This window comes from Lepus europaeus, chromosome X (genome assembly GCF_033115175.1).
Source record: "Lepus europaeus isolate LE1 chromosome X, mLepTim1.pri, whole genome shotgun sequence".
Classification (NCBI taxonomy): Eukaryota; Metazoa; Chordata; class Mammalia; order Lagomorpha; family Leporidae; genus Lepus; species Lepus europaeus.
Window position 1 is genome coordinate 108186076 of NC_084850.1, and position 21197 is coordinate 108207272.

Consider the following 21197-nt stretch of genomic DNA (forward strand, 5'->3'; position numbering starts at 1 on the left):
AAAAAGTCTGGCTTTCAAAGTTTGCCAGAGGGGCTGGCGCTGTGGCATAGCGAGTAAAGCCGTTGCCTGCAGTGCCGACATCCCATGTGGGCGCTGGTTCGAGACCTGGCAGCTCCGCTTCCTATCCACCTCTCAGCTGTGGCCTGGGAAAGCAGTGGAAGATGGCCAAAGTCCATGGGTTCCTGCAACCCGTGTGGGAGACCCAGAAGAAGCTCCTGGTTCCTGGCTTCAAATTGGCACAGCTTTGGCTGTTGTGGCCATTTGGAGAGTGAACCAGTGGATGGAAGACACCCCCCCGCCCCTCTCTCCTTCTCTAACTCTGACTCTCAAATAAATAAATAAATCTTTAAAAAAAGAAAAGTTTGCCAGAGCTAAGTATTAAATTTTAAGAGAATCTCCTATATCACAGAATCCAGTATCAACATATAACATACCAACTAAATGTTTTATTGTTTGGGAAATTCTGTTAGTTTTTCTTCACTTCCCTTTGAACAAAGAAAACCTAATTTCTATTAACTCTCAAAGTCCCAGACCAGCTTTACTATTTTATGATATTGATTTCAGACTGGTGTTTTAGCACCATAAATTTCATAGTACTACTACTAAATAATCTGCTGCTGATACTGTCTTTCCCCAAGAAGGCTAGAATGTTTTTTAAATTATTTGCAAAACCTTGCTGTAGAGACCTAGATAAAGGAGAACAGACTTGTAGGAACAAAGTCCGTAAATTCTTGAACATTACTTAAAAAATAATGTCGGAATAGCCTAGAACCATCCTGCAATCAAAGAGAAATGTCACAAAAAGTGAGCAAAGCAGCAGATTCCTTACCTGGGAGCAACTATAATCTAGTATTTTTATGTGGGCACTGAGAGCTAGGTCCATGATATCAACAGGCACATCATCACTGTGGGCCAGATTCCATAAAAGGTTCAACACTTTGTGTGCCATCACACCATCTTTATCATCTTCTGCAAGACGACGGATCAGCTCAAGCAGTTTTTCACGTTGTTTTTTACTTGCATTTGTCCAACTGGCCTAGAAAAAAATTTAAATGACATGAAAATAACCCATATATAGTCATTGCTGCTTAAGTTGTCACTGAGTTCATATGTTCAGTTCCTCAGAAAAATAACATAGTTGAGACAGAATTATTCAAGTGACATCTGAGAGGTAACACTAGTACACTCACAGGGCTGAGAAATGTTAAACCTGGGTTTCTCAACATCATAATTACTGACATTTTGGTCTGGAAACCTCTTTATTGTGGGAGGTTCTGTGCACTGTAGCATATTCAGCAATACCCCTGGCCTCTACCCTGTGGAGTTCAACAGAAATTCTTTCCCCTCGTTTTGACAATGAAAAATGTCCCCAGACATTGTTAAGTGTTGCCAGTGAACAGAACTGCCTCCTATTGAGAACCAATGCCTTTAATTTAGTCTGTTACTCGTGACTTGAAAGTTATATGATAGCAAAGATAACTTGATGCAAAGATTTTCATAATAAAAGGAAAAAGCTGGGGCCGGCGCTGTGGCACAGTAGGTTAATCCTCTGCCTGCGGCGCCTGCATCCCATATGGGTGCCAGTTCTAGTCCTGGCTGCTCCTCTTCCGATCCAGCTCTCTGCTATGGCCTGGGAAAGCAGTAGAAGATGGCCCAAGTCCTTGGGCCCCTGCACCCATGTGGGAGACCCGGGAGATGCTCCTGACTCCTGGCTTTGGATCAGCACAGCTCTGGCTGTTGCAGTCATCTGGCGAGTGAACCAGTGGACAGAAGACCTCTCTGTCTCTCCCTCTCACTGTCTGTAACTCTACCTCTCAAATACATACATAAATAATAATAAAAAAAAGCCAAGGTTTAAAAATAAATAAAAGGAAAAATCTAATTATAAAGTAATGTGCATTACAGATTTGAAAACAAAAAAGTGACAGTATAAGTTATTATCCAAAATAAAAAATCTCTACAGAAATGATGTTATTTTGATGCAGGAGATGAGCATACTAATTTAAAAACTACAAAATGGGGGAACAAACCTCTAAAATGGTATTTTGAATACCCAGTTAACAACTTGGGGAGAAAAGGGGGATTGGTGGCATTTAGTGGGTAGGGGCCAGGGATATTGCTCAACAATATGGTTAAAGTTTCATATACAAAGTTGCTAATTAGTATACATCAGAAAATAAACTGAAATGAACCTAATGGTAAACACCAGAAGAGTGACTAAGTTAATTTGAGAGGATCAATTCAGGGCAATTATTACACAGAAATTTACAAGTGGATGTCTTTGAAGATGAGTTGAGTACATAAATACTTCTAATTTCTCCAAGTCTGCTCAAAGGAATGTGAAAACTAAATAATTGACATAATAGATTATAGTACATTTAAGAACAAGCATTATTATAAGAGATAACCAGGTATTCCTCTTGAACAAAGAGGCCCTTGCCATCTATGATGCACTCCAGCAAAAAAAAAAATCAAGCTTCTATATCAAACTACTGACATACATCAAGGCAACAAACAATCCAGTTTTTTCAACAAATACACTGGAAGCAAAGAAAAAGATAATCAGGGAAACTGTACGTTCAAAGAGAATTAAGCCAAACACCATTCTAGGACATTGATTCCAACTTCTAAAATGAAGTATGACCTGAGACAACTCAAAGTTTTAACACTATCTGATGATATTAAGGAATTGTTAATTCCAAAGCACATATAAGGTAAACCAATTATTTATAAATCTTGAACTGACAAGGACTGGTATTCAGAGTGTATCAAGAACTCTGATCAATCAGTAAGAAAAACACAACCACTACCACAGGAAAAAATACAGGCAATAGACTAGAACAAGCATTTACAAAAAAGTAACAGATTTTAGCTCAAAAATATATGAAAAGATTTTCAATGTTAGTGATCAAGGGTGTAAAATCTAATACCAGAATGAGGTATCATTTCACACCAAGCAGACTGACAAATTCTTAATGCTGATGAAAACAACTGCTGGCGAGGATACAAAACTCTACCACTGCTGAAAACAAAGATAAGAACTCAAATATTTAAAATTTAGACCCTGGGCTAAGTATATAAGGTTAAGATCATTTGCTTGTAATCTGTAAAGAACTACAAGTGACCCAAGACTTCATACTTCCTTTAAATGATCTTTAGTAGAAACTTTTAAGACATACTCTGTAAAATTGATAGATTTACCAGAAACTAAAAAAAATAGTAGCTATTGCCAAATGACAAGTGCTCAATAAACATTTGTTAAGCCAAAGGGGAAAACGTATGAAGGAATTATTATATTTAGATCATCCTGAGAAGAGGATCCAAAAATGTAATAATTAGTCTCTTTTTTCTTATGTCAGGGTCATCACTGGTCATGCACCTTTTCAGAAATCAGCATAAGACAAAATATGAATGGCAAGTTATTAGTATTCCCTTGCTGTCACCTCCTACTTTTCATTGTAAATAATCACCCTGACCTGCAGTCCTACAGTTTGCTTAAACCTATAACCAGTTTAAAAATAGATCTTAGTTAAAAAAAAAAAAAAAAAGAAGAAGAAGAATGGGAAAATGGGAATAGGAGAAGGAGAGGGAGGAGGAAGAGGGGTGAGAGTATGTGTACAGTGGGAAGAATCACTATATTCCTAAAGTTGTACTTATGAAATGCATGAAGTTTGTATTCCTTAAATAAAAGGTTTCTGGGGGAGGAAAAAAAAAAATCTATAACTAAAGCATGGAATGCCAAGGAAAGAAATCCAAAATGATAATCCAAGTTTTAAAAAAGAATGAGATTTCTTATTTATGAGGGTTATGAAGACTAATACAAAAGCAAACTTCAAGTTATCACTGGGACAGAAAAAATGGCCGATTCCTTCACATCAGAGATGGGTCACTGAGATTTCTATTTAAGTATTTAATGGCTTAGAACAACTCACAATCTAGTGAATGAGTTCTATTCCAAATAAAATGGTAACTACTATGTTAACAATTACCTTAAAGCAATCAAAAAGATGATCAAGTTGTTCAGGAGAAAAATCCCATGCCAATTTTGCCAGAAGATCATGTACATTCTTCACAATGGCTTCATGTTTCCCTGCCTATTGAAAAACAAATAAAAACAAAGAAGACAGTAAGACATCAGGATTTGATTAGCAATCAGGTAAGTAGTGTATATTGTTTGCTGATAACCATAAAGCATTTCCTTAACTGTTTAATCCAAATAAATTCCTAACATTACAAATACTTTAGAACTGCCATCTAAAACTATCAACTGCATTAAAAAACATTTTATCTGAGAGGCAGGCAGGCAGGCAGAGAGCTCCCATCTGCTGACTGACTCCTCAAACGTCCGTCATGTCCTCTCCACCCCTCCGGCAGAGACTGAAGCCTGGAGCCAGGAACTCAATCCAGTTCTCCCACAGAGGTGGCAGGAACCCAATTACTTGAGCTATCACTGCTGCCTCAGCAGGGAGCTAGAGGTCAGAAACTAAAAACTCAAGCACTCTGATACAGGACATGGGCATCCTAATAAGGCAAAATGCCTCTCAATTTCTTGATCTACATGGCTAATATGTACTTTGCCAATTCATGTGAATCCCTATCATATGCCAATTTTAATACTTTGAATAGGAGAAAACTAATTCTATTGTTTACAAAATGGAACCTTAATCACTCTAAGGAAAAACTTTTTTTTTTTGGTTTCTATAGACTGAGAAAACAAAGCTTTGTAATCTTGACGTCAACTATGCTTCCCAAGTGATTTGTGAGTAGAAATCAGCCATTATGATAATCTGAGTAACTTTCCAGCTCTGAAACCAAAGTTAGTAATCCCTCTGAAAAGCTATCAATCTTTTGGGACAGTCATTACAGGTCTTTAATCAACTGATTCAAATTTTGTGACACTGATGAAGTTTTTTCAAGTCTAGGAAAAAGCCAGAGTTTACATTCTTTCAGTACACATTCTTTAATTATTTTACTGTTTCCCTCTTAACCTACAAATTGCCAAATACAAATTTAGCAAATACAGTTGATTATAGTGTTATTTTTATTTACTGTTATTTAGTCTGAGCATCTTTCCTTTAAAAACTAAATAATCACCATCTTAAATTTCTTACCTGTGCTGCCCAGATATTATCAAGATCCTGTAAGGTCAGAGCTTTTTCTTTGATGACAAAACGAAGTATCTTCTCTAGCTTTTCTACATACTGAGGTTGATGAAGACTATCTCGCAAGACTATGGATAAGATATTGTTCTGCTGTATCCATTCCTAAATATAATTCAAAGATTTGTTTCAAAGCAGAAACTAAAACACAGAAGCTTTTTTTAAAATGTAGGTATTGTTCATAATAATAAGCAATCTAAGTAGGATTTCAATACTGACAAAGATGTATATGCATTATTTTAATGGAACATTATGAAAAAAACCCACAATTTCACAGGGCTTAATTTTGCACATAAAAAAATGCTCCCACAAATTAGAAATACTGAAACCATTAAAAATATTCTAAACCTCAGCATTTATTCAAAAAATATTACTGAAATGCAACAATCACCACAGTTTAGGTAGGGGGACACAGGGCCAATTTTAGGATGTTTGGATCCTTCATATATGTTTTACCCCAGAAAAGGCATTAAAAAAAAGATTTTATTTATTTGAAAGGCAGAGTTAGAGAGAGAAGGAGAAAAGAAGAGACCGAGAGAGAGAGAGGTCTTCCACCCCGCTGTTCACTCCCTAGGTAGCTGCAATTGCTGGGCCTGGGCCAGGCTGAAGCCAGGAGCTTTTTTCTGGTCTCCCAAATGGGTGCAGGGGCCCAAAACTTTGGCTGTCTTCTGCTGCGTTCCCAGGCCATTAGCAAGGAGCTGGAATGGAAATGGAGCAGCTGGGTCTCCAACCAGTGCCCATATGGTTGCCAGTGTTACAGGCAGTGGCTACGCCCACTACGCCACAATGCCAGCCCCCAAGGCATTTTTTTTAACTTTTACTTATTAACTGATTACCAGGCAGCAGACACTATTCCTGCTTATTCATCAGATCTTTAATCTTCCAAATAATCCTGGTAAGGGATATATTATCCTACTACAGAAAAATAAACTCATGGGTACTACAACTAGAATCTGAATCTAGTCAGCTTGCTTCCACAGTCTTGTCTAACACTGTGCTAGACTGCTTGACTTGCATTTAATTTATAGCAAAATACACTAATAAATGCTGATACAAAAAGGTAGCAATCAATATTGTATGATTTTACAGTATTTAGCTTGAGAATAAAAATACGTTCAATGTGTGATAAACAAGTACACTTCTCAGCTGATAAAGGACTAAACAATTAAAATAATTTTGTGAAATATGATGAAAGTAAGGAAATGTAAAATGGCTACAAGCCAATTTCTGTACTACCTAGGAATAGCACCATTCCTTAAACCATATATTTCAGTAGCTCTGTGCTTGACTTTCCACAAGGCAGAAAGGCAAATTACATGCGCAAAACCAGACATCTACCACTAGACTGCCCCACCATAGGGCCCATGTCTAAGCATTTTCCACATATCTTTTATCACAATCTAATCACTGTCTCCCCTATTAAACTTATTGATTCATTAAGGGCAAAGAGTTGTCTCCTTAGTATTGTCACACAGTATTCACTAAAAAACAAACAAACTCATTTTTAACTTAAATGACATACTTATTCATTTTAAAGCTACATTATGTACAAAATATGCTAAATTCCTAAATTTTCAATGTCAAAATTATATAAATGCTTTAAAAATGAAATTCTCAAAATCATTATAAAACAGTCCATGTAGATCTTATTCTAATAATTACATTTCCTGTTTTAAAGTCTTTAACAAGAATTGGTCAAATGAACAATAAGCCACTTCATTCACTAGGTACAGGATACTACCAGATTCATTCCCCAGATCACCCGTTAATTCTATTTCGACAAATTCCAAACGAATTACTTTACATCATGACATTCATTAATAAGCTTATCAAACATGTGCTAAGCTACTCACATAACTAATAATTAAAAAACTCTAGTCAGTATAAAAATTACTGGGATTAACGGAATTATAAATTAATCAAAATGTCCAATGTCAGGGGTTACTTTGAAAATACTAATTGTAGCTATAGTTCTTCTAATTTTTGTTTCAAGAAGATTCTTAAAGAATCAAAACACTTACTGCCATTCTTTCAGCTGTGAGCCATTCTTCCTCCTCAGGATTACCATGCCGATGAGTATAGTATGATACACTGGATATCACCTTATTAACTTCATTCAGTGCGTTCATTTTTCCATTGAAAGAAGAAATTTGCAATAATCTATCAAAGAAATTCAGTGGTAAGTATAATACTAAAAATGCACATAAATAATCCTTTCAAAAGATAAATAACTTACCTAAGTATCATTTTTAATCTAAATATTTCTAAATTTTTTACAGTTTCTTCTTGTCCTGGAACCCTTGACGCTAAATTCTTCAAAGATTTAATAATCATTGAAAGGGCATCATTTTTGGCTTCATTCTTTGCTTCTTTTTTCAGTTCCTCGTCAGTCAAATTTTCTAAAAACTGTGGAACCATTTCTATTATTGGAAGAAAGTACTTTTTCACTGTATGAAGAGTGAGAAACTCATAGCATTGTCCAAATGGTCTGAAATAAAAAGACACAAAAGCCTGTAATGCTCAATTACTTAAAATCAATTAGGACTAAATTCTGTCTATTTATGTTGTTTTAAAAAAAAAAAAATTCAGGTGTGAGGATTTGGCCTAGTGGCTAAGATGCCTGCCATCCCACATCAGAGTGTCTGGATTTGATTCCCAGTTCTGACTCCTGACTCTGGTTTCCTGCTAATGCAGACCCTAGGAGACAGAGATGATAGTTTAAGTAACTGGGCTCTGCCACCCACGTGGAAGACCTGTATTGAGTACCAAGCTGTGGGCATTCGGGAAGTGAGTCTGTGGATGGGACAGAAGCCGTCTCCCTCCATCTGTCTCTCAAATTAAATAAAATTAACAGTTTAAAAGAAAATCACACTTGAATAACTCAATTTTCTTCTATAATGTATTGACTATTTTAAAATATTACTTACTTAATAAGGGCTGCAATTATTTGAACATTTAATGCTGATCCATTAATAAAACGATCATGCAAAATCTGGAACCCGTTTAAAGTGCCAAATTTGTTGAGCAGATCCACTAGCCAACCCTGTAATATTAATGAAAAAAGTTAACTTCTTGCTTTTAGGGAAACAGTAGTAACTTGATTGAAACATATTAAATTCACTAAAACAAATTATGTCAAATCATTTTTGAAAAGACAATAAAATATTACATTTTGTTCATACTAATCCCACCTGTCGGACAGAAGCAGTTTAAATAGCAAGTGCAGTACATCACTAAGATACAGAGTTCTCCTCGTTTATACCAATCTAGTTAGTGAAGTGAAATTAAAAGCCAGGCTTCTATTTCAGAAACTCCACCACAGAGAACAAATACCTTCTAATTATTTAAAAATATTTCATATTAAAATAATTTTAAAGAGATAAAAAATTAGACTCTTCAAAAATAAAAAAGTCACTTGGTAACCTAACAATGATTTTTAAGTCTATTTCTTGCTGTGGCTGTAAATAATTAAAATTTCCCTGTAAATACAATGATCTTAAAGCCTAAGAGTGAACTGTTGATTAAAAACAAACCCCTGTAGTAATATGTGTTGTTCCTTTGGAACCTGCTGGTTGATACTTTTGGTGACTTACATGAATGTACCCAGTTCTCCTCATCTCAGAAGTAGTACCAGTGACTGTCTTCCAAACACTTCTTTAAGGGGGAACAGGGGCCAGCACTGTGGCATAGCAGGTAAAGGTGCCGGTTCATATCCCAGCTGCTCCACTTCCAATACAGCTCAATGCTAATGGCCTGAGAAAAGCATCAGAAGATGGCCCAAGTGTTTGGGCATCTGATACCCATATGGGAGATCTGGAAGAAGCTCCTGGCTTCTGGCTTAAGTCTGGCCCAGTCCTAGCAGTTGTGGCCATTTGGGGAGTGAAACAGCGAATGGAAGATTTTTCTGTCTCTGTCTGCCTTTCAAATAAGTAAATATTTTAAAAAATAGTGTTAAGTGAATTTTACCCGAGACAGTCTCAAACAATCAAGCTTTTACTATATTTTTAATGTTGAAGTAAGTCTCATTTAAACATTTTCAAATGTCTTGGAGGGAAGTGAGGGGAACAAGGGAGATGCTATCTCAGATTAAGTAATTCATAGACAGTTGTGACAGCTTTAAGCTTTGTCACAGATCAAAAGTTGAGGCCACAGAGGTTCAATCTAGGGGGAGCCGAGGGTGTAATGAGATTTTAAGTGAGAATGAAGACCTATCAAAAACTCTAGGGGATTATTACATCTTTGGGCCCCTGCACCTGCATTGGAGGTCCAGAAGAAGCTCCTGACTCCCAGCTTCAGATCAGCCCAGCTCCAGCCATTGCAGCCAATTAGGAGTGAGCCAGTGGATGGAAGACACATCTCTGTCTTTCTCTGTCTCTCTCTCAGGAGAGAACCAGCAGATGGAAGACCCCCCTCCCCCAAATAATAAATAAATCTTTTTATAAAAAAATGACTAGTTAAGGAGACTTTTAAAATATGTAACTTGAAATTCCTCATAGGTAAATTGAAGTCGCTACAAACTTGTGTATCTGTAAGGGTTATTTATAGTTTAGAAAGTTCACTTCCATTAGCTAACTTTGATGATCTAAATTTTGCCATTACAGGTTGGGCATCCCTAATCCAAAAATCCAAAATGCATCAATGCTCAAGAAGTTTCAGATCTTGGAGCATTTCAGATTTTTAGATGAGTGCTCAACCAGTGAAGTCTATGCAAACATTTCAAAATTCAAAAACCCCAAAATCTGGGTCACAAGCATTCTGGATTATATTCAACTTGTGCCACCTTTAGAAAACAGGAGAAAAAGGGGCTGGTGTCATGGAGCAGTGGGTTAAGCTGCTGCTTACAATGGCAGTATCCCATACCAGAATGCCAGTTGGAGTCCCAGCTGCTCTGTTTCTGATCCAGCTCCCTGTGGAAACAACAGATGATGGTCCAAGGACTTGGGCCCCTGTCACGCACATAGAAGACTTGGCCTGGCCCAGTTTCAGCCACTGTGGCCATCTGGGAAGTGAACCAGCAGATGGAAGGTCTCTGTCTCTTTCTCTCTCTCTCTCTCCCCCCCTCAGGTTCATTGTATCATGGTGTCTGCATACAACTACCCGGTTGAAAATTCTATCAAAGATATCTTTAGTGAATTTTAAGTTTATATGAGACTTGTTTAGAATATAAGAAAGTATAAAATTTTTTATTTCAGTAGGAAGTAAATCAATAGGTAATTATATAAGAATGTACTTCTCCATGATTTATAAGCATAATAATAATTTGGGCTGCATAAACAAATTATACAATTAAAGGTTTTAAAAGACTAAGTATCCTAATAGCTACCATATTTTATAAGCTGAATAGCAAGAACAAGGCTTCAACCAGAAGTCATTCAAAACCTTTGTATTTATGTTTAATTCCCTGTGAGTCACTTAGACTGTAGATTACTACTGACTCAGAGTAAGAAAATAAAATAAAAAGGAAATACAAGTGTAGATGAAAATTTTGATCTTGAACACTGCCATGATTTAGCTATTAACATGAGCTACTCAAGCAAAACAAGCCATCTAGTGGCAAGAATATGAACTAGGAAATATCAGAAAATCTCAGGTCTAAGTTCAATACATTTTGATGATTTCACCTTCTAACAGAATAAACCAAGCATTGTACTTCAAGTTTTTCTGGCTGGTTAGGAACAGGAAAATTGCTGATAAAACCTAGAATATTAAAATGTCTCCTGCAGGCAGACTTTTGACATGGCAATTAAAATGCTACTTGGGATGTTTGCACCTGATTTCAGAGTGTCTGCGTCTAAGACCTGGCTCAGCTCTCCATCCCAGCCTCCCACTACTGAGCATCCTGGGAGGCAGAAGATAATGGCTCAAGTATTAGGGTACCTGCCACCCACATGAAAGATTTGGATTCAGTTCCCAACTCCTGGTTTTGACCTGGCCCAGCCTTAGCTGTTACAGGCATTTTCACCTAGTAAACCACTAGATCAAAGACTTCTCTGTGTCTAACAAATTAGAAGAGAATGTCTCCCTAAACTCAAAATTTAAAAACTGTGTATCATTAATATTTATTAAAAGGAGCACAGTTTAAGGATACATTTTTCAAAGTGTATAGCCTGTTTACACTAATATAAAGTTTATGTACAGAATATACATATTTGATATGGATATCATACTATCTTGCTTTTATTTGTAATTTCTGTGATTTTATTTTTATGATGTTACTAAGCATTTATAGAATATACTTGATTTTAGACTCAAACACCTTAAAATGTCTACTCTTATTTCAAAGAAAAAATATGGTCTGTTTGAAACTAACCCAAATTATGACTATTTCCAAAAGACAGGGCAGAAAACAATAGGGACTAACTTGTATCTGGAAAGAGGTACAAAAGGATAGCCATAAGCAGTGAACTAGAATGCCATTAGCTATGGAAAAGGATCCCGGTTCCGTGGGTTTTCTTTTTAAAGTTTCAAAGCCAATTTGATTGTCATACTTTAAATATTTAAACAGAGAAAAAGTTAATAGCCATAGAAACAACAGAACGTAGCTTTGATACAAAACAAAGCATCCAAACCACAAATAATGCAGAATTCCTTTAAGAGTAATATGAAATTATTCTTTCCATATCAACAGATTCAAATCACTGAATGTTCTATGGTAGAGCAAAACAATTTTAGTATCTAATTTTGAAAATAACAAACCAACACACTTTTGGTGATCGAGGGTCTGGAGAACGAGCAAAGAGTTCATCTTCAGGCAACTGAACACTTGAGGAAACTGATTCACATGGACGTGTGCCATTGTAGATATGGAATTTGCAATGAGGATTTAAGGCCATGGCAAGAAGTTCTAGAAGTGGAAACCAGTCTTGGGACAACTTGGCCACACATAGCTCCACCAGGCGATGAGTATTGTTAATAATACATCTCTGTTATATATGAGGGAAAGGTGATTTAGAAGATCAAAACATTGCATTTTCAAATAAAAATTAACTAATCTTAATGACAATTCCATTTTATATCTTGATAATCTGAACTACATTTAATTTCATTAATACTGGGATCAAATAATTTTAAAGACACATTAGCACTTATTTCATAATTTATAAAAAGCCATGTGCTATGGCTTATAAAATGAAGTAGTCTCTAAGTTACCAATCCTGCTCACAAATAAAAGATTCAAACTGCCATTTTTTTCCTCTTTGGAATTTGTATAATGGAGGCAGCAATCCTAAAATTTAAATAAGATGTCAATTATCCAAGATGGAAGAGATTTGCTATCTAAGCCTCAACACAAAGTCTGACACCATTTCCTAAGTTTCCATTTCTACATCTATATATTACATTATATTATGCCATGACCATATTTGGGAAATAGTTAACAGATCACAAAAATATTGTATGCTATGTAACTTCAACCATGTTCATAGTATAAACAAGGAACAAAAACGGAGTAATTATGGAATTTTTTCAGTCTAAAGCACACTTTTTGCATTTTTAAGATCTCTAAATCTGATTACATCAATGAATACTACATTACTGTTTTCCTAAAGGTGTTTGTAAATAAGATTTATGTTCGTCTCTACTAGTCACTTGAAGACAATGCCAACCTGAGATCACTTCAAATTTTCCACTTACTTATTATCAACCATAATTTGAATTCAGACTACAAAACTGAATAGTAGCTTGTAGTTCTAAGTTTTCAGGAGGCATTTTTTATCCTTCCTTCCATCGGGTTGAAACATGCGTGTTTCTTTGCTTTACCTTTCTGCAAAGCAAGCTCATTTCTCACTTAATCTCTACATTAACCCTTTGTAGTTCCAGACGTATATTAAATTCCCCATCTTGGATGTTTTTCTTCCTTAAAACTACATAAAACAGTGTTGTATCTTAAAGTCGGGAAAAAAAACTGTATTTTCAATGAAATTTGATGACTTGCCTAAACTCCTAAGGCACTTGAAAATCCAACAGAGATTAAACTTAATTCTAACCTTTAATTCTAACTCTCACACCTCATTCTAAATGATCATGCTGCCTTCAATAGAAACTACAATTTATGAAAGTTAAAAGTTCCATTTTTAGAACCTTTAATTCAATCAATGGGCCAAACATATAACCAGATACATTACATATACACTAACATGCAGATTCTTCCCTCCCTAACCAAAAGTGTCACAATGTAATGTAAATCTGATTCTTGAAAGTCAAATGCAAGACTCACGTGAATTTCAAACTTCCAGCCACTCACTGCTTCATCAGTAAGGATTTTAGTGAATGATATTGTTAGCCCATCTCGAAAAAATCGTTGACATGCTTCACTTTTAACATCAAGGCCTAAGAAAAGGGGGGAAAAAAAAAAATCAATGTAAATAAAGTTGGTTGCTTTACAACATCTAATTATATGATAAAAGATAAATAACTGGGAATTGTTCATTTCCAAGTAGCTGTGGGAAAAAACTCATAGCATTATCTTGAGATAAAATTTAAAATATTTAACTGTATAAAAGCAATAATAGTAAGGCTAATTGAAAATGTTACCAATCATGACACTGAACCTTAAGAAAGATAAAATGGTTATTAGTTACCAAGCAATTGGGAATCAGAAGTATTTGTAGCACTTTATTTCCTAAAATAAACCTTGTAAACTGTTTCACAATTTCTAAAATCTTTTTATGTTCAAAAATCATCCAGTTAGCTTCAATATCCTTATATTAGTCTGTGTTTAACAAGATGAGGCCTATCTTGTCTTCCTTAGATTCTTAAACTGTGTCAGCACATATTCTCCTTTACATATTTCATCTGATCTCAAAAAGGCTATATATGCCAAACACAAAATCTGTTAACTCTTTTTTTTTTGACAGGCAGAGTGGACAGTGAGAGAGACAAAGAGAAAGGTCTTCCTTTGCCGTTGGTTCACCCTCCAATGGCCACCGCGGCTGGCGCGCTGCAGCCGGCGCACCGCGCTGATCCGATGGCAGGAGCCAGGTGCTTCTCCTGGTCTCCCATGGGGTGCAGGGCCCAAGCACTTGGGCCATCCTCCACTGCACTCCCTGGCCACAGCAGAGAGCTGGCCTGGAAGAGGGGCAAGCGGGACAGAATCTGGTGCCCCGACCGGGACTAGAACCCAGTGTGCCGGCGCCACTAGGCGGAGGATTAGCCTAGTGAGCCGCGGCGCCGGCCTAAATCTGTTAACTCTTAATAAAGACTATTTGATTTATACAGAATACTTGATTTTGTCTGTATAATAAGAATGACATTCAACACTATTAAATGAATACTACATTACTCTCTGTTTTTATCTATGATTTTACAATCAGGATTTAAAACATGACTAATGCTTAAGTTTTCAAAAATATGCAGAACTGACAAGTAAATGAGTGAGCAAAAGAAATGTGAGTAGAGGAAAATAATTGTATTTTCATAGTTTACTGGATTATTTAAAAAATATTTATTTATTTGAAATACAGAGTTAGAGATCTCTTCTATCCATTGGTTCACTCCCCAAATGGCTGCAATGGCCAGGGTTGGGCAAGGCCAAAGCCCAGAGCTTCATCTGGGTCTCTCATGTGGGTGCAGGGTCCCAAGTACTTGGGCCATGTTCCGCTGTTCTCCCAGGCACATTAACAGGGAGCTGGATCCAAAGCGGAACAGCCAGGATTCAAACTGGTGCCCATATGAGATGTTGGCACTGCAGGCAGTAGTTTAAACCCATTGCGCCAGAGTGCTGGCTAGTAAACTATTTTTACAAATAATTATCATAAATTATTAATGAGGCATAAAGGCAAATTCCGAACAAAGAGGGAGTAATTATCCTAAGATAAATGAAATGTTGTCCTTGCCAGAGAAGGACTTAGGCAAAATACTAAATATGCTACTTTTGACAATAATTAGTTTTAATTGTGATAGTGTCTACTGATAGTTCTTAACACATACATGGATATCTTATTTAAGAAAATGAAATTGATGCTGTTCTTTTAATCTTCAATGCCTTAAAAATGAACCAAGAGTATTATAATAGTAGTCCTCTGCTAAGAGACTTTAACTGAACCTAAAGTAGACCTAAGTCGTTGGAAAAAATAATTCCAACATTAAACTTTACTCCTGGAAAAATGAATAAAAATACTAGATTTCTTTTCATTGACTTTTACAAATATAGAACCTTATCTCTCAAGTCTCTTTTCTTTTATTAGAGAAAAATTATACATTTTCTGTGTATTAAAAAATAGTAAGGTAGCTTTTTTGGGGAAACAGTACTAATGAAACAGCAATTTTCATTCAAAGGATCATAGGTAGATTTTAAGTACAAAGATCCTTATGTCCTTTTATTCATTAACATTTCAGTAAAAAAGCAGTTAAAGTGTAAATCATCTGTAGATTTACATACTACATATCTTCTTTTAAAAATTCATTTATTTGAGAGGTAGAGTTACAGACAGTGGGAGGGAGAGACAAAGGTTTTCCTTTCACTGGTTCACTCTCCAAATGGCCACAATGGCCAGAGCTGTGTGAATCTGAAGTCAGGAGCCTCCTCCTGGTCTCCCACACAGATGCAGGGGCCCAAGCACTTGGGCCATCTTCTACTGATTTCCCAGGCCATAGCAGAGAGCTAGATTGGAGGAGGAGCAGCCGGGACTAGAACCAGCGCCAATACGGGATGCCAGCGCCACAGGCAGAGGATTAACCTACTATGCCACAGCGCCAGCCTCTATACTACATAAAATCTTGAGAGCAGAAATGGCTCAAGAGGAACACACAAAAAAAAACAAAAAACAAAAAACAAAAACAAAAACAAAAACAAAAAAAAACAAAAACAAAAACCCAAACACACAAAAAAACAGAAACAAAAATAAAACCCCCAAAAGGTATCTAAAGTCCAGTAAATACTACCTAGCACCTATACAACAGTTCACTGTAAAATGTTTCTATGTGTATATAATTTTCCATTAGCAGACAAGGCCCAGGGTTAAGAAAGCTGTTACAGAGTGCAGCATTTAAACTTACCTTTTTTACTAAGATCAATAGCAGCTTCTAAAAGCACTTCTAATTCCCCTTTCGGCAAAACTGGAACCACCCATCGAGGCCTAAATGGTTTTATAAAGTAAAAACATGCTTATTGGTTGCATACTAAAAAGAGGTAGAGTATTATAAAAAAGTTACTAATTTTAGGTAATTCCTCATTTCACTAATAGAACATTTAATATATTAAAGTATTAAAATAAGGTTGGTAGAAAATACGCTTTGTGGGACTAAGTATCTTCTGTTGGACAATTTTTAGAAGGTACTATCAAGAGATACAGTGATGAAAGTGGAAAGAAAACTATTTTAATACAGAATATAGCAAATATTGTATATGTTTAATACACAGTATACTATATTGCAGTGATCAAGTATCAACTAGGAATCATATCTATTATTGTTAAAGTTCACAGGAAAAGTCTCTTTAAATTCAGAGTAGAGGAAATATTACAATGAATCTTAGTTGTCTTCCTTACAAGGAAGAAAACTGTAGGAGGCAAAAAACTGATTTCTGACTCGATGCAGCATAATTCATAACTTTTCCTGGAAGTTAGTCAGCCATGAGTTGCATGCCTCCCTCTTCCCTGTAACAAGGAGGCAACATATACCCAGTAGTTCTTTCTCTGTTCCCACCGGCAGCCCAGTCATCAGTTTCCTATCATTCATCTCTTCATCTCTGTACTAAGAAGCTGGCATTCCATTACCACACAATCTATTAGAAAAAATATATACTGCCTTTGCTATTGTTTTTATTTACAATAAAAATATTTTGTACTCTCCCCCCCACTTGCTAATATGCAACTCAGTCCTCTAATGTGCATAAAAAGTATAGTAATCACTAACCACCACATTAAATCAAAGGCAACAATACAACTGCCTATTCTGCCACTGAGATAGAGAATTGTTAAGGACCATTCCATCCATTTTCATATAATTTTTCTTTTGACTATTAATTTATTGTACATCATTACTATAGGCATCTGCCAGAATCAATGTATTCTTTTAAATACACAATTAAAAATAATGAATTAACTCTATAGTTATTAATATGAAAAATATTCAAGATAAATGAAGTCAGAAGTTATACAATTAAAGAAATTCTGTATTTGTAAAAAAAATCACTACATATATGATACTTAACACAAAGAAAACCTGTAAGAATGTACTCCTGATTATGAACAGTAATTTTTGGTTGGGAAGTGTGAATGTAAGGGGGAAATTAGAGAAATTTACCTACATAATATAGTTTAAACAGTGAATACCTATTATTTATGTATTCAGACTTTTTTTTTAATGCAAAGGATTTCTATTTCCCCTGACAGTATACACTTAATAGTGTTACCTTATTTTTAGAAAGAAAAAGACGACAAAAGACATAAGGCAAGTGCCTGTAAATGTGTATTTTTGTTACTTTCCTTTTGGGACAGGGAGAAGGAATATGTCATATCCCTCCCCAGCCCTCATGTCAAGCCTGCAGTCCATGAAAACCACAATCATATGGTGTTCCTTGACATGCTCTTCCCTTATCCCCCTAAAATCTTTAAACTCCCAAAAAGGGAAATCACATATACAGTTCCATTTCAGTAACTAGAGTATCATTGTTGATTTGAAAACTTCCTGGTATTCACACTCCATTTCATTTATTAAATCTATTAAGAACCATATGTTACAAAGTACAACAGTAACTAAGATGTGAAGACTATTAAGGAGGCAGTAGGGTTACCGTGGCATTTCGGTTACTCTTTCTCTTTTCTTACATCTACTATCAGACCCCAAACTTGGTCTTCATGTATTATGCTCACTGAAAACAAAACAAACACCAACCTACCTGTTGATCATATCATCCAACTTTGCCAGGTCAGTATGTGGAAATGCAGGTTCCTCATCTTCAATTTGTGGTGGGGCATCACCTTGACCTTGTTCATCTGGGGGAGTTGCTGGGGAATTTTCATTGGAAGAATCAGGCGATGAAGTCTGAATTAAAAATTAATATTCCTGAATTAAGTTTCTATAACATATATGCAATACCTAGTAATTTAAACATCAACAGATCAGTGTTAAAATTTTTTAAATGGGGTCGGCGCCATGGCACAGTAGGTTAATCCTCCACCTGTGGCGCCAGCATCCCATATGGGCGCCTGTTCTACTCCTTGCTGCTCCTCTTCCAATTCAGCTCTCTGCTGTGGCCTGGGAAAGCAGTAGAAGATGGCCCAAGTCCTTGGGCCCCTGCACCCACATGGGAGACCAGAAAGAAGCTCCTGATCGGTACAGCTCTGGCCACTGCAGCCATTTGGGGAGTGAACCAACGGAAGGAAGACCTTTCTCTCTGTCTCTCCCTCTCACTGTCTGTAACTCTCTCTCTCAAATAAATAAAATCTTTAAAAAAATTTAAATATTGTAAGTTCTCACAAAAAAGATACCATTATTGAAAGTTGATGTGTGTCACTCTGTGCCACTGTGCTTTAAAATAATTTCATATAATCTTCAACAGCCTAATGAAGTATTTTGCTGTTTTCTAGACAAGAGAATAAACTCAGACAATAAGTAGGCCAAGTCACACAGCTCAAACTCTGTGGTCAGGATCTGAAACCAAATCTACTCTAAAGTTTGTCTTCTTAACTACAACATATATTGCCTCTCTGCTTCCATTTCCCTTTACATGTGCCCTCTCATGATACAGAAATTATTGTACAAATATGAAACATCGCATTTACACTGTCATGTCACTCTTAATTTTCATTTCTTTCATTCTTCCTAAGTACATCATTCTCTCTCTATACGCCCAACTTTCGCTGTGCACAGTATTTTCCCCAAGTGAATAAATGTTAAAAAGAAGTTTTAAAAGCAGGTGACATTTTCCCTTTCAAAATGAAACCAGCCTAAACACTCAGACTGATTTTTATTCATGTATTTTTAAATTTTCTACTCACTGTAGGTTGATGGCCCTTTTAAGAAGAGGCACAGCCTACTTCCCTTGTGATTCAAGCACCTACTGAAAGTTGTTTAATAAGCAGAGTTGCATAAGTAAATGCTCACATGAAGACAGGCAAGCGTATCATCTATTAAGCGTTCTGCTTACAACATTTGTGCATAAACTTATACGGCCGATTAGCAACTAAATGGTGAACTTTAACTTAAGATGGAGAACCCTGTACAGATACCACAAAAGTAATCTATAGCACAAAATTCAAGTATTAGAAACCCAAAAGAACACCTGATTTGAAATATATAATTCAAGCTTGATGTGTTATTTTAAAAATCTTTAGTACTTAAAAAAAAAATTATGGCAGGCATAGTGGTTAAGATGCTGGTTAGGATGTCCAAGTCCTGTATCAAAGTACCTGCATTAGATTCCTGGCTCTGGCTCCTGATTCCAGCCTTCTAATTCAGACTCTGGGGGGCAGCTCAAGTGTCTGAGTCCCTACCATCCACATGGGAGAAATGGACTGAATTCCCAGCTCCTAGATTCAGCCCAGCATAATCCTGGACGTTGTGGGCATTTGGAGAGTGACCCAACAGATGGCAACTCTGTCTTGTCTCTCTTCCTCTCAAAAAATTCCATGGGAAAAACTCTCTTTCTCCTTTATCTATTATATACATGCTCACAAAAAATATAAAGGCAAAAGTAGCATTTAAAACACCTTTAATACCATACCAACAGATAAGCATCACCAATGGCCTTACTTCCTTACAATCTTAAAAAAGTAATTATCTTTTATTTGTAAATAAATAAATCTAAAAAAAAAAAAAAAGGCAGAGAGTAGGAGGTGATGTGGCATAGCTGGTTAAGCCATAGGTGCCAGTCTGAGACCTGGCTGCTCCACTTCTGATCCATCTCCCTCCTAATGTGTCTGGTAAAGCAGCAGAGGATAAGCCCAAGAAATTGGATCCCAGCCACCCAAGTGGAAGACCTAGAAGAAGTTCCTGGCTTTGGCTTGACCCCGCCCTGACCTCTGTGGCCATTCAAACAATGATGGAAGATTTTTCTCTCTGTAACTTTGCTGTTGAAATAAAATCTTTTTTTTAAAAAAATTATCTTTTAGGGGCTGGTATCCCATATGGGCACCAGTTTGTGTCCCAACTGCTCCTCTTTTGATCCAGCTCTCTGTTTATGGCCTGGGAAAGCAGTGGAAGATGGCCCAACATGGTAGATCTGAAGAAAGCTCCTGGCTCCTGGCTTCAGATCAGCCCAGCTCTGGCAATTGAGGCCGTTTGGGGAGTAAACCAGCAGATGGAAGACCTTTCTGTCTCTCCCTCTGTCTGTAACTCTGCCTCTCAAATGAATAAATAAAATCTTTTTAAAAAATTATCTTTTATTTAAGAAGCAGAGACAAAATAGAGAAGGCTCACATCTGCCAGTTCATTCTCCAAATGCCCACATGGGCAGGACTGAGCTAGACCAAAGCCGGGTGCCTGGAATGCAATCTAGGTCACCCATGAAGGGGAGTCAGGCATCCAGTTATTTGAATCCACAATGCTGCCTCCTAGGGTCTGCATTGGCAGGATACGGGAGTCAGAAGCTGGAGTCAGGAATCAAACTCAGGCACCCTGATGTAGCACAAAGGTGTCTAAACCACTAGGCTAAAATACTTGATTCCATTGCAATCTTTATTTTTTAATTTTGATATTATTTTCATCAACTTGAAAGGCAGAGACAGAGATACCTTCCTTGCATCCATTGGTTCGCTCCTCAAAAACACCTACAACAGCCAAGGCTGGACCAGGCCAGAAACTCCATGAGCCATATTTATAAATTTTCAATAAAAATGCAATTAGATCTTTTTAAATCAGTGTCTGTCCTTTCCTAGTCAATATGAGTATTCATTTTCAAAATTTAAGATTATATTTTAACAATTAATGGCCAGAGTATAATATGAACAAAGAAAATAAAGGAACATTTCATATTTTGCAATTTTTATTGCTAATATAAACATAATGAGTCTTCTCATATATAAATCTTTGTGATGAACTCTGATTTTTCCTTAAGATAGTATCCTGAAATTTATTTAAGAGGTAAAGACAGTGAAA

The 21197-nt window shown here is 36.4% G+C and overlaps 1 protein-coding gene across 6 annotated transcripts in view; it reads right to left on the reverse strand.

Annotated features, from left to right (window-relative positions):
• The window catches only part of USP9X (ubiquitin specific peptidase 9 X-linked), a 136846-nt gene that overhangs the window by 76931 nt on the left and 38718 nt on the right, over positions 1-21197 (reverse strand). For all 6 annotated transcript variants that reach the window (XM_062183741.1, XM_062183739.1, XM_062183740.1 and 3 more), the window contains 10 exons: positions 17998-18143; positions 16155-16234; positions 13375-13487; positions 11864-12082; positions 8087-8202; positions 7396-7647; positions 7181-7319; positions 5112-5264; positions 3990-4094; positions 830-1036 (listed from right to left, as the gene is read on the reverse strand). In XM_062183741.1, the coding sequence (XP_062039725.1) occupies positions 830-1036; positions 3990-4094; positions 5112-5264; positions 7181-7319; positions 7396-7647; positions 8087-8202; positions 11864-12082; positions 13375-13487; positions 16155-16234; positions 17998-18143 (1530 nt within the window). The remainder of the gene's footprint in view (positions 1-829; positions 1037-3989; positions 4095-5111; positions 5265-7180; positions 7320-7395; positions 7648-8086; positions 8203-11863; positions 12083-13374; positions 13488-16154; positions 16235-17997; positions 18144-21197) is intronic.